Source organism: Drosophila hydei, unplaced genomic scaffold, assembly GCF_003285905.1.
Source record: "Drosophila hydei strain 15085-1641.00,03,60 unplaced genomic scaffold, DhydRS2 tig00000211-arrow-pilon, whole genome shotgun sequence".
NCBI classification, from domain to species: domain Eukaryota; kingdom Metazoa; phylum Arthropoda; class Insecta; order Diptera; family Drosophilidae; genus Drosophila; species Drosophila hydei.
Genome location: NW_022045685.1, coordinates 667,843 through 681,595, shown reverse-complemented (window position 1 = coordinate 681,595; position 13,753 = coordinate 667,843). Strand labels below are relative to the sequence as shown.

General features: G+C 39.8%; 2 protein-coding genes across 2 annotated transcripts; both read left to right on the top strand.

The window, feature by feature from the left end:
- The first annotated feature begins 8,995 nt into the window (after positions 1 to 8,995).
- On the top strand, positions 8,996 to 11,815 carry LOC111603120 (chitooligosaccharidolytic beta-N-acetylglucosaminidase). The gene is made up of 3 exons (XM_023320594.2): positions 8,996 to 9,236; positions 9,977 to 11,526; positions 11,580 to 11,815. Exons 1-3 carry the CDS (start codon positions 9,124 to 9,126, stop codon positions 11,759 to 11,761), a joined length of 1,845 nt encoding a protein of 614 aa, XP_023176362.1. The 5' UTR covers positions 8,996 to 9,123; the 3' UTR covers positions 11,762 to 11,815.
- A 275-nt stretch (positions 11,816 to 12,090) lies between these two features.
- Positions 12,091 to 13,635, top strand: LOC111603145 (palmitoyl-protein thioesterase 1). The gene is made up of 5 exons (XM_023320621.2): positions 12,091 to 12,571; positions 12,629 to 12,787; positions 12,854 to 13,003; positions 13,061 to 13,187; positions 13,248 to 13,635. Exons 1-5 carry the CDS (start codon positions 12,192 to 12,194, stop codon positions 13,371 to 13,373), a joined length of 942 nt encoding a protein of 313 aa, XP_023176389.2. The 5' UTR covers positions 12,091 to 12,191; the 3' UTR covers positions 13,374 to 13,635.
- Positions 13,636 to 13,753: the final 118 nt, after the last annotated feature.

The following is a 13,753-nucleotide window of genomic DNA, read 5'->3' as shown; positions in this document are numbered from 1 at the left end:
TTGAAGTTTGAGAGAATGCAAAATGAAACTGAAATTCCAAGATTCAAAGTTCTCAAATGTGGAACCCAGCGAAACTTAGCTGAAGGCAGCTCCTGTATTTGGGCAAGTTGCTGCACTTAGTCTAAAAACATCCATCAATAGGCAACTAAAGTGAGGCAGCTGTTGACAAGAGTTGTTTCAATCCGAAATTACTTAAGCCAAAGAGCTTCTAGTCGGATTTAGTCCATAGAGCAATACCTATATTCAACAGAGAAATCTGAGCAAACTCTAGTGTGAAATTCGTTGCATTAGCTTATTATGGGCATACGAACTCGATACAGATTCAATTTCAATAGACGCAAGCAGCTCGAAACTAATCAAATTAGAATCAAACAAAAAAAAAAGGAAAATTGAAATACGCTTGGACAGGTTTGCTGATTGGGATTTGGGGCCAATAAAATGCATATTGAAACTCAATCAAAATTGCAACAAAATGCATTTTCATTATATTTGTTCGAGCGGCTTCATAAAATGCCGGAGCGAATGGCAAGCAGCAGCAGCTGCCACGTTTGCCGCAATGCAACGCAATCAATATAATTGATATATGTGCAGATGTATGTATGTGTGTGTGTGTGTGTGTGTGTGTGTGTGTGCGTGGGTGTGCATTCGAAGTTTATTGTGGCTTTCCACTGAGAATTGTTGGTGGCAATAGCTTGGCAGAAGCATAAAATGCGTCATAATTTACAAAATTGATTTGCAAAATGGAAATTTCTGTGTTCCGAACATCTCTCTCTGTCTCTGCCTCTGCCTCTGCCTCTGCCTCTGTCTCTGTCTCCCTTTATCTATCTGCCTCTGTCTGTCTGCCCAACCACTGTGTCCGCCATGTTGATTTATTAAATCTCAATGTGGCAACATCTTCGTGCCGCGGCCCGCGCTCTCTCCGCTTATTACCATGGCCGGAGACAATGCACACCGGCAGCACTCATTGTTTACTGAAAGCGAGCCATAAAACTACTAAACAAAACAGCTCAGCCCCATTCGAGCCCACTCCAGGCCACGCCAGCCTGGCCCGGTGCCGCCCCTATTACCCCAATCTGGCCATGCGGCTGTCTCTAACCCGCCCACAAGCAGCCGCGCAAGTGCAGTCAGGCGAATGCATGGAAATGCTGCCGGGCGGGGGCAAAGATTTGCCCGGCTGGAGGGTTGGGCTGGTTGGGCTGGTTGGGCTGTGGCAAAAATTAATCAAAACATTGCATAAAGCATGCAAAAATAATAACAATAACAATGTAGAGTGTCAGGCAAAAAGAGCCGACAGCGCAGCAGAAAGTTGACAGAACGCCAACCCCACCCGAAGGCACCTCTAACCAATGCAACCAACGACCCGCTCTCTCTCTCTCGCTTACAGGCGAGCACAGTCACTGTCTCTGTCTTTCACACGCTCTCATTGTGACAATGATAATGATAATGATGACGATGATGATGATTATGCCACTGACACAAAAGCAACAAACAACTGTCGACAAGGATCTCATTTGTTATACTGATTATGTTGGCGCCTTGCGACAAGCACTAAGCTAAGCAGAGAGACAGAGATAGAGTGAGAGAGCGGAGAGTGGGAAATGGAAAGGAGCAACATGTCAACAGAACAGGAAACAAGAACAAGGAAATTTATGTAAATCGTAGAAACACTGCATCAATAATGCTCTTAAAATTTATTATATTATATATATATATATATAAAGAGAGAGGGAGAGAGAGTGTGTGTGTGTGTGTGTGTGTGTGTGTGTGTGTGTGTGCGCGCTTAACTGTAAATGCATTCTTTCAAGACATAAGCTTTGATATATGAAACTGTCTTAGCTCAAGACTAGATAAGCTTGAGGTCACATGAGGTCAGATTGAGGTCATATGAACTATATCTAAGATTTGTAGGCTGAGCTTTAACTGTTCTATATATGTATATATATCAAGTGTTTGTTTTACAGTTACAAATCGTGTGAGATTTCCAATAGAAGCAGCCCATGAAGGGCATATGGAAATAGAAATAGAAACAGAAGCAGCAACAGAGACAGTCTTAGCAGGCAGTCAAGTTGACGCTAGTTGCCAGCCCAGCCGGAATGGGAGGCCCAGACCCCCTCCCCCAGTTGAGCCACCATTCATATCCAGCTCCACGAACTTTGCAAGTTGTTGCAGGAATCAAATCATAATACCTACGTAATCAAGGACTTCTGCTCTGCGAGCTTTCAGCTCGTCTTCAGTTACTGCCTCGAGCCAAGAGCAACGTGGGGCAGCTCCAACGGGTCCTCACTCTGCCTGCTGTTTGATGAATTCAATTTCCTTGAATTATTCATTCATATTTCGTGATTTATAAATACCTATTTAAGGTGTTTTTATTTCAAATGCATATCTTTGATAAAGCTGAGCTTCGTTTGACATAGATTTCTTGTGGAAGAATCATAGAATGAATCAAAGAGAAAGAGAGAGAACGAGAGAGGAAGAGAGAGATAGATAAATTCAGAGAGAGATAGAGAAGAAGAAAAAGAGAGTAAGAGAGGACAGAGAGGAGAGAAAGAGGGGGGGGAAGAAGACAGGGAGAAGAAGAAGACAGAAAGAAAGAGAATCAGAGGAAGAAAGTAAAAGATAGAGAGAGACAGAGCGGAACACAGAGAGAGAGGGACAGAGAGAGAGCAAATATTACTTAGAAAGATATAGGAAAAGAAACAGAGAAGGTGAGAAAAATACACAGAGAAAGAAAGGAAAAAAGAACATAAAATAGAAAGAGAACGATCAACAGAGCGCGAGAGATAGAGAGAGAAGAGAAAGAAAGGAAAAACAAGGGAGATAGAGAGGAAAGGAGAGGCTGAGGGAAAAAGATATAGAAAAAGATGGAGAGCGTGAAAGAAAGAGAGAGAGAATGAGATAAAGACAGAGCGACAAAGCCGGAAAATGAGTGAGAAATGCAAACTGAAAGAAAGAGAGAGGAATACAGACACACAAAAAGAAAAGAAAGGGAAAGTAATAAAATGTCTCTGATAGCGCTCTATGCGATTTTCATTATTAAAAGTTAAATTTTTAATTTCTAAGCTTCTTTTAATAGAAACTAGACTTTTTCCAGCTTAGGCAATATTTTCATAAAATAATATTTAAATACTTGCAGTCAGCAGAGCTCAGACTTAACAAGTTGGCTAAAACAGCTTTATAAAATGATTTTTTAATTGTTGCATGGGCTAAGAGGAAGCGTCTAGCTGCTCATCATCACCTGGCGGGCAGCATCCGTGTAATTAATTACTCGCTTAGTGAGCAGCTTTAACATTTAGTGTAGAGCTGCAAATAGCGCTCGAGGGGCCTTGAACTTGAACAACAATTGTCGTATAATGAAATCAAAACAGATTCAAGATCGAAAAAAAGCAGAAAAAAAAACAATAAAAATTCATTTAAAACAAAGTCGAATGGTCGACAAAGGAAACGTCGAGGGGTAAAAGTAAGTGCAATTAATTAAAAAAAACTAGGTACCTCACACATACCGACACACATACACATATGCTCGAATAAGTATGTATGCGTGTGTGTAGGAAGGCAAATCAAGTTCAGAGCATTCAGTAAAGTCGACTCAAAAATACCCTGTACCTATTTAGGAGTGTGATTGAAAGATTGATTGATTGATTGATGGTGTATATAGAAAGCATAACTAGTAAAAACCTTTTGCTGAAATCGACTCAAAGATGCCCGGTGCACAGTTAATATATCGATTATGTGATTGAGGGATTGATTGATTGATTGATGATGTATATAGAAACTATTAAATGAATATAGCATATAATTAATATATAATTAATGTAGAAACTAAAAAGCTATTTGATAAAATCGACTAAAATATACCCTTTATACACTTGATATACTGATTGATTGATTGACTGCTCGAAAGGGAATGAAATAAGAATTATGTAAAACCAAGCTGTATTTAGCTGAAATATATTGATTAAATGAAAGATAAGATCTTCAGGTTACTGAGTTGAACTTTAAAATACCCTGTACTTTTCTCATAGGCAAATTGGTTGACTGATTGATGATCAACGCACTGCACATACTGTATTAGCTAAGAGTAGTTAACAAATTATATATATATATATATATCGTATTGTCCAGGGTATATTTGAAAATTAAAAAATAACGGAAACGAAGAAGAAGAATGATTCCGCTTCAGATTGCGATTTCGCTTTTCTCTCTCACTCGCTCTCTCTCTTTCTCTCTCACTGTCTCTCTTTCTCCCTGTCTCTCTCTGACTCGCACTCTCTCTCACTATATGCGCTCGTTCTTCAGATTGAATTGAAAACATTTTATGCATTTGATTTGATCAAAAGAGAGGAATTGAATACGAATGCGAATGCGAATGCGAATGCGAATGCAGTGCACAAAGACAACAGCAACAACCGAACGAGTCATTCAAATCAATTGCTAAATGGCATTCATTCATGCAATTTGCATTGTTTGTTGGAACGACGAGGACAACATGTGCAGTGGCAGCTACAGAGATCGAACTGAAGCTGTAGCTGAAGTGGGTGGTGGGAGTGGGAGTGCGAGTGCGGGTGTGAGTGGAAGCCTATGCCCATATCCATACCTCAATTGTCATTTATTCTGCCACCTGCCACCTGCCACCTGCCACCTGGCACACGGACTAAAAGCAATCCTAAAGCACACGCTGCAACGATTTGACAAGAGTTAATTTTGATTTTATTTACTGGTCAGAGCCGTAGTTAGCCCATGTGTGTGGTTGCAACAAAAGACCAACTAACTAACTAAAAAAACAAACAAACAAGAATGACAACGGCACAGGACTGCAAGTCATTCATACAAAGCAAAAAGAGAGAGAGAGAGAGAAACTTTGCATAACAGCAAATTAGCTAATAAAACTCAAAGTTAATGTAATATATGTGTATATATATAGCTTATATAAATACATACACATGCGTTGCTGCTATTACATGGCTCGACCTATGTACTTGTATATATGTATACAGTTAGACTCATGTTAAATAATTTGATCCCTTTTCTTCAAGCAGCCGCTACTATTTTAATGAACAACTAAATTTTAATTTTTTCTTAGTAAAATCTGTTCATCTAATTATTTATTTCAAATTGTCTCAGACGCACTATTTTTATGAACACACCTATATATATATATATATATATATATATATATATGGCTTGCCATTTAGCTGGCTTTATCTTGCAACAGTTGCTAATTAACTTTGTCATAAGCTTCGTCACACACATGTGTCTGGCATTGTTTGGGGCTTTTATGGGGACTGGGTGGGGGAATCCCATCTATTCCGGGCGCTGAACTCGACGTCCAGCCGTCCCGCTGCCATCCCTTGATGCAGTGTTGCGCTTGCTTTTTGTTTTTGCTCATTTTATTTGCTTTCTTTTTGCTATTTTCTTTCTTTTTTATTTCCAGCTGGGTTTTTATTTTGTAATTTGTTTGCCGTTTTGCTTGTAATTTGTTACAGCCTTTTTAATCTCGCATTGTTCTAAGCATCCGTTGACTGACAAACTGACGGACTGACGCACGGACAAACGGACGGGCGGATGGACATGTTTTGGACATGGCCAGTGGGCGGGCAGCAGCACAGATGGGGGCGCGGTCACAATTTAATCAACATCATAATCAGTGGCTCAACACTGGGTATGGAGGCTGCATCTGCATTGTCCTGCCGGAGTCACAGCTCTGCACTAGTTTTACTCCACTCTCTCCGCACCCAACCAAGTCCAGCAACAGTTGAGAAACTCATTTTGCACACTCGCACACACATGTGTGTGCTTAGCTAGAGATGGACACTTGAATAAACTTAGTCACGCAACTGATATTGGCGCATGCAATCAATGCTAGAGCTCTGTTAACTTAACAGCGTGTCGAATATTTGATCTGCATGTCAGCAGTGGGATCATCGATATTGTGACGTCACACGTGCACGTGCAATTCACTTCGCGCCTTCTCTTAAGTCACTTCATGCTTATTTATTCACAATATTCAATCAAATTGATTTATATGAGTCCAAATATTATTTATTATTTATTATCACATTCAAGTCGATAACTAGAGGCGTATTACGAGCCATATTTGTATGTGTAAATTACACTGCTTTATAACATTATTCATGATTACGAGAGATCTGCATTGTCTCCGGTTGCATTACGGAATAATATATAGCAGCTAGTTAGTCAGCTACTTATCTTTCCCAGACCTGTTAAAAAAGAATAACTAACTAAATTAGTTTAAATTTTGACATTGATAAATTGAACTCAATTGTTTTTGCCATTTGCAATGATTTAGCACTGATATGGTACATGATTTGATGTCACATGTTATCATGGAGCAGTTATTAGTATTTTATAAGTTTATTTTATTTATTAATCATTTAAATTACTTCAAATATGGTTTTATACATTCCATTTTTATATTTGTATGAGTAGAATACTATTAGAATTACTATTAATGGAACTTGAACTCCATTCTTTTTTAAAAATATGTACATATATAAATATGCTTACATATAATATACTATATACATATAATATACTATATATAAAACAAAAACTATATATTCAAAGTAATTAATTATATTTTTTCCCCGTTTGGAAGTATCATCACAAAATGCTTTTACGCTTGCCTGACCCTTAGAGCTTAGATCTGCACTGATTTTTTATTTTTTAATTATTATAACTACATACCAGCCAGGCATGCACACTCACACTCACGCACACATACCCACACCCACTCACACTCTGGCTAAGCAACAATGAGCCAAGGCGGTGCTTTCTCATAATTCATTTGAGAGCGCACAAAAGCGCACATGAAATTGAAATGAAATTGAAATACATATAATAATAAAAAGAAATAATAATGAGAAATGAACTGTGTATGTGTGTGAATGGTGTATGCGTGGTGTGTGAATGGTGTGTGAGTGGTGTGTGAATGGTGTGTTTGTATGCAGATGTAAATGCCGAATACAATAAAAATAATAATCAACAATGCCCTCACACACATATACATATACATGTGAGTTCACAATTCAGTTTTCATGGATTTGTGCTTTTTAATTTAGTCTGGACTTATTCTTTCGGAGCTCGTTTGCATGTGCAAAAAATACTTATGTATATGCATCATAGACGAGGGTGTAAAATATGCGGGTGATTTTCTAAAATAAATTAAAAGTCAAGTAAAATGGTCAGGCGATTTATATATATAAGCGTATTAAATAATAATAATATAGTAATATTTATCCTGCTTCATTTGAATATCAGGTTAGCCAATAAGTTCATATTACAATTAGTGAAAAGTGTACTATTTCTGTATGTGCTTATCTTTGAATATGAATAGATGAAACTGCCCGACTAGTAGATACCTTGCTCCGCTTGTGAAACTGCAAACAATTTTTTTATCTCTAAAGACAAGTTCAGCCTCTCTACTCTTTGAGTTTAAGAACATATATTCCATATGAGATCGACTTCTTCTCGTTTGACTGTTACATACGAACGCAGAAAGCGTATATACCTTGAACTGCAAATTTGACATGGTTTCTGGGGTAAAAAAAGCTCATGAAGCGAACTCAAAGTTCAGTAATTTATCATGAAGGCGTTGCTATCCACTTTGAGGTGCTTTTTCTTAAGTGAATCCCAATTGGAATCATATCGGTTGCAACGACGCCTATGTCAAGCTATACACAGTGCTTTGGTATCCAATAATTTGATAACTGAAGCTTCTCTCTGTCACTAATCGCTTGTGTTTCACTTTGATAAACTTTTTCTTTTAATATAATGTTAAAAGTTAGAACAACACTTATAGAACTGAAGGACCTAGTTAACTCTCTATATAATGCTAAAGTGCTAAAGAATTTAATAACGAACGATTATCTATGTCCAATTGGATTATACACATTGTCATACTCTTTAAATTAAATTTATAAAAAATTCAAATTGGAGTCAACGTTAAATTTAAATTAAAAGTAACTAAAGCTTCTTCTGCTGTTCCTCAGTGAGCAGAGTATCAGTGGGCCGAAAGTATTCGACTGCAACTTATTTGTTTTTCTTTGCCAGCTCGTCAATTTACTCATTTGCATAAAAGTGCAAAATTTCTCTTTTGGCTTCGCGATCGACCAACTTGTCCAGTGACTTTTTGGCATGCGAATCGGTTTTTTTTAGCGAATCGGAATATATTTGACATTGTTTTATTGCTTTCCAATGCTCATGTGCATTCAGTGGCATAACAACATTGACAAGACGTTGGCAGCTCCTAATGAATATGTAATATATAAATCAAGTCTAACATTTACACTAAATATTGCAAATTAAATTAAAAGTCTCGGAACGTTCAATTTAATATATAGATATTAGACTTGTCTATGATTCAGAGTAGTGGAAATGCCTTCAATCAGTTCATCATCATTAGAGCCTTTTAGATATTTTTATGAGCATAGTTGAAAGATTCCAAGCGCCAAGCGCTTTTAATTCTTATGATTTAACTGGAAACAAGAGCATTCGAAATTCGTTGTAAGTTCGAAAAGCTTTTACAGAATTTGATTTGATTTTTATTCTTTATTCAGCTCGCGGGTCGCTGGTATTCCGTTTTTATTTTTATCAGGTCGTCCCCATTTGTGTTTGCTACATATGACATATGACAGCGGGGCAGCTGCAGCTGCAGAAGCGTTGCTCAAACGCCAATACACACACCTCGCATGCCCATACCCATGCCGATACCCGTCTCCAACCCCCGCCGCCCACACTCTAAGCCCCATTTCGCGGCATTGAAGTGCAAAGCATAACAGTGAAAATAGCAGATAGCTATAGACAATAGCAATAACAGCAACAACATAACATCGCCCTTTGGCTCTGCCTACTGCCAAGCGCAGCGCAACGCTTGAACGCCGACGCCAGCGTCCGCTGCCAGAACCAATGGGACAACAATAAGCTCAGCTGATAAGCGACTCTTTTCAGCATTTAATTTAGTTTCAGTTCGGTTTTTGTGTTGAGCCCATTTGCATGTGCTGTTTGTTGGTGCTGCGAATCAGTTTTTGCATTAACAGCTAATCGGTTCGCGTACTTCTTTTTCTGTGTTTTTGTCCTCAGTGCGAGTATTCGAGTTCGAAAGAAATGATTCTTAAAAGTATCATGCACTGTTATCTGCCGCTGTTACTCTGCGTAGCAGCAGTTGCAGCAGGCTCAGTACCCGATGACAGCAGCGAGAACAGCAGAACCACCACTAGGTTTGCCAAAAAAAAACCACTTTACATTAGTGATGTTAATTTGAAATCTCACAAGATTAACAGACCGTCTGCTTACGATAAATGATCATGTTAACGTCCATAGAAGGCGGCAGTTGCATGCCAGTTAGCAGATGCTTGAAGGAAAAGCAGCAGACAAAGAAAAATATTATATATATATATATATATATATATATATATAAATATTATAACATAATATATAATATGTAATTTAGCAAGACCGAAACGTTTTCGAATTTGGAACGTAGTCTCTACAGAAACTTAAATGACATACTCAATATATATGCAGATATATTCATGTACCTATGGACATTTGCCGTATCGTATCAAAAAACCTTTGACTTTTGTAGTCCAGAAAACAAACAAGCAAAACCTTTAAACCTTGCATATTTAACAAACGAAATGTGTGAGATCTATGAAGAAGCAGAAGTAGGAAATAGATACATATATATATATATGTATGTACATGAACATGCAGGACGTTGGACAGATGTTAAATAGTTCTTTTCCCCTTTTTAATGTCTTCTATTTTCATAATCTCAACTCAATTTTGTTAATTTCTCTTTCCCAAAAAAATCTAAATTTATAAGAAATATGTTAATCTAAATATTAATTTTAAATTGTTTTCAAAATATTGAGCTTTTCGTAGATGGCCATAGTGCATCTCCCAGTCAGGCACTGAGTATTTGGCTCGTCCTACTGATTGTTTGAAATGATTACAGCAAATGGCTCTGTGACTCGACCGATCTTTGTCTGCCGGAAGAGGACCTGCTGCCGGAAAACGGGCAGATGCAGCCCAAGCATCGCTTTGAGAGTCAGCTGGATTGTCGTCTGTCTTGTGGCAAATATGGAGCTATTTGGCCAATGCCAACCGGTGAATGCAGCCTGTCGAATGATCGAGTGCACTTTGATCCATGGAAGGTGCGTTTTAATGTAGTGGCACCGAATGAGGTGACGACACAGTTCCTGCGCGAGACGAACCGTCTGTTTGTGAGCAACCTGCTCAAGGAGTGCACCAGGAACTGCACGCTGGTTAGCAGCAAGGAGGTGCTGGTGAAGGCGACGGTGAACGACAGCAGCCTGGTCCTGAACTGGAGCACAGACGAGAGCTATATGATGGTGGTTCGCACCACAGACACAGTCAGCTTTGTGGACATCAAAGCGACGACAGTGTACGGGGCTCGGCTTGCTTTCGAAACACTCAGCAATTTGGTAACGGGCAGTGTGTCCAATGGACTGCTACTGGTTAGCTCTGCTCGGATCATTGATCGGCCCGCCTATCCACATCGTGGCCTGCTGCTGGACACGTCTCGTAACTTTTTGCCCTTGCGATATATTCGCAACACTCTGGATGCGATGGCAGCTTCCAAGCTGAATGTGCTGCACTGGCATGTGGTGGATACGCACAGCTTTCCGCTGGAAATAACACGCGTGCCGGAAATGCAACGATATGGCGCATACTCAAATACGCAGACCTACTCCCATACAGATGCCCTTAACCTGGTGAAGTACGCCCGTTTGCGGGGCATTCGTATTATCTTGGAGATTGACGGACCTTCGCATGCTGGCAATGGTTGGCAGTGGGGACCCGCGGCCGGGCTGGGCAACATGTCCGTTTGCTTGAACAAAACGCCTTGGCGCAGCTACTGCGTTCAGCCACCATGTGGTCAGCTGAATCCTCTCAACGATCACATGTTTGCGGTGCTCAAGGAAATACTAGAGGATGTTGCCGAGCTGGGCGCCCCCGAAGAGACCATACACATGGGTGGTGATGAAGTGTATATACCCTGCTGGAACCGAACCGAAGAGATTACCAACGAAATGAAGGCCAGAGGTTACGATTTAAGTGAGGAGAGCTTTTTGCGTCTCTGGTCGCAGTTCCATCAGCGCAACGTCCAGGCCTGGGACGACATTAATCTCCGTATGTATCCAAGTGTCAGAGAATCAAAGCCTGTCATACTCTGGTCCAGTCGACTGACCGATCCCGAGACCATTGAACAGTTGCTGCCCAAGGAACGTTTTATCATACAGACCTGGGTCAGCGCTGACAATTCCCTCAATAGGAATCTGCTTCAACGAGGTTATCGTCTACTAATCTCCACAAAGGATGCTTGGTATTTGGATCATGGTTTCTGGGGCAGCACCAGCTACTACAACTGGCGCAAGGTTTACGACAATGCACTGCCCCTCGACCCACGCAAACGTCAGGAGCGTCAAGTGCTGGGTGGGGAGGTGTGCATGTGGAGCGAATATGTGGATCAAAATTCGTTGGGTAAGCCCTAGCTGCAGCGCGCAGAACCACAACTAACAATTGTATACTTGCAGAGGCTCGTATTTGGCCAAGAGCGGGCGCTGCCGCTGAACGCCTGTGGTCAAATCCCAAGTCATCGGCCAATTTGGCCCAGCGTCGATTCTATCGATATCGGGAACGACTCATAGCCCGCGGAATCCATCCAGATGCTGTCGTGCCTCACTGGTGTGTCCTTCACGAAGGACAATGCCTCTGAATGAACTGCCCCTATTCCATTGTTATTTGTATCAAATTAAAAAAGAGACTCGTGTTCTATTTTTAGTGCAATTTTTTTTTCAAATTTCAATAGCTGGAAGACCTATGTCTCTGTCTCTATTTCAATGTCGCATTATGATATATAATATATTAGAATCCTTAACGGCTATGCGCCATCTTTCAGTTCAATCAGTTGCTTAATTAGTAAGTATGGCAACGTAACTCAGCTGTTGTTTTTCGGTCTGGCAACCCCACCAATTACCAGTGCTTGTATACAAAGTGCAGGCTATTTATCTTAGTCATCTGTTTACTATACCATCTGGCAGCCCCACCTAAACAGTATTTGTCTCAATCAGCTGTTTATTGGCCGATCTGGTATTTGTATACAAAGCCGGTGCATTTCCAAGTCGTCTTATTAAATTCAGTAGAAAATGCTTTTACTGCTTTATGTAGCTTGCTTTGTAAGCTTCCTGCACTTTGGCCAATCCAATAATCCAGACTGCAACAACAATAAGAGCAGCGATAAGAATGCCAATGGCACTGTTCTGCCCGTCGTACTATGGCATGGCATGGGCGACACTTGTTGTTTCCCGTTCAGCCTAGGCTCCATTAAGAAACTAATCGAAGAACATACAAACGGCACTTATGTGCGATCCTTGCAAATAGGTGCGAACATTGTTTTGGACTATGAGAGTGGCTTTTTTATACATCCGAACAAACAGGTGGATTACGTATGTCAGCAGCTGGCAGAAGATGAAAAGCTGGCCAATGGCTACAATGCCATTGGTTTCTCGCAGGGCGGCCAATTTTTGTATGTAGCTATAATAAAAATTTGATTTCATTGTAAGCACAGCAAGCTATTTCACAGACGAGCGCTGGCCCAGCGTTGTCCCAAGCCACCAATGCGAACACTCATCAGCCTGGGCGGTCAACATCAGGGTGTCTATGGTTTGCCAAAGTGTCCCACGCTTAGCGTCAGCAGCTGTGAATATATTACCAAACTCCTCAATTATGCAGCCTATGAGGAGTAAGTGCAAAAACATACTCCATACATATAGTCATTGTTAATTCGACTATGATTCTCTTTTCTTAGCTGGGTCCAAAACGAACTGGTGCAGGCTACATACTGGCATGATCCGCTTCATGAGAACAGCTATAGACTAAAGAGCAGCTTTCTGGCCGACATCAACAATGAGCTGTACATTAATGAACGCTATGCAGAGAATCTTAACAAGCTAAAAAAGTAAGCTGTTGGACTGTTTTATTTGGTATTTTAGTCTAATCGCTGATTTTATTGCAGATTTGTAATGGTCAAATTCCTCAACGACACCATTGTGCAGCCCAAGGAGTCGCAGTGGTTTGAATTCTACGCACCTGGCCAGGACAAGCACATACTGCCGCTCAATCAAAGCAAAGTCTTCAAATATGTAAGACGTAATCTTAACCAGTATAGTAAATGTAAAATTAAATTATTACTTTGGCTTTAGGTTGGCTTAGAACTTATGCATAAATGTAAGAAGCTGTTTTTTCTCAGCGTTGAAGGTGATCACCTGGACATATCGAAGGAGTGGTTTGTAAAGGAACTCGTACCATTTCTACTCGAAGTTGACTAGAAATAACAGTCACCCTGTTAGACATCTGTGTTTTGTCATACGCGCAAACAAAGAAAAGTTTTAATAGCATATATAGCTGATTAACGTACGATATGGCATATAGAGTACGTTCATGCAATATTCTACATATATATATTTATTAGATGTGTTAAGCTGGTAATTAATATTAATAAATATTTACGGGAAATATTTAATTCAAGGCAGTCGCGTGATCCGACTATGATTCATCGCGTATCGTAATCATATTAATAACGTTCTTGATATCTACATACATATTTTTATATTTATATGTAAGAATATATATATAATGTATATATATATATACATATATATATATATGTATATAGCTATGTACAATTAGCATTTAACAAAAGCTTATT

Coding starts and splice junctions, on each gene's coding strand:
- LOC111603145 (XM_023320621.2), top strand. CDS start 12,192: ATGCTTTTACTGCTTTATGTAGCTTGCTTTGTAAGCTTCCTGCACTTT. Junction 12,572..12,628: donor TCGCAGGGCGGCCAATTTTT/GTATGTAGCTAT, acceptor GCTATTTCACAG/ACGAGCGCTGGCCCAGCGTT. Junction 13,004..13,060: donor AATCTTAACAAGCTAAAAAA/GTAAGCTGTTGG, acceptor ATTTTATTGCAG/ATTTGTAATGGTCAAATTCC.
- LOC111603120 (XM_023320594.2), top strand. CDS start 9,124: ATGATTCTTAAAAGTATCATGCACTGTTATCTGCCGCTGTTACTCTGC. Junction 9,237..9,976: donor AACAGCAGAACCACCACTAG/GTTTGCCAAAAA, acceptor AAATGATTACAG/CAAATGGCTCTGTGACTCGA. Junction 11,527..11,579: donor TGTGGATCAAAATTCGTTGG/GTAAGCCCTAGC, acceptor GTATACTTGCAG/AGGCTCGTATTTGGCCAAGA.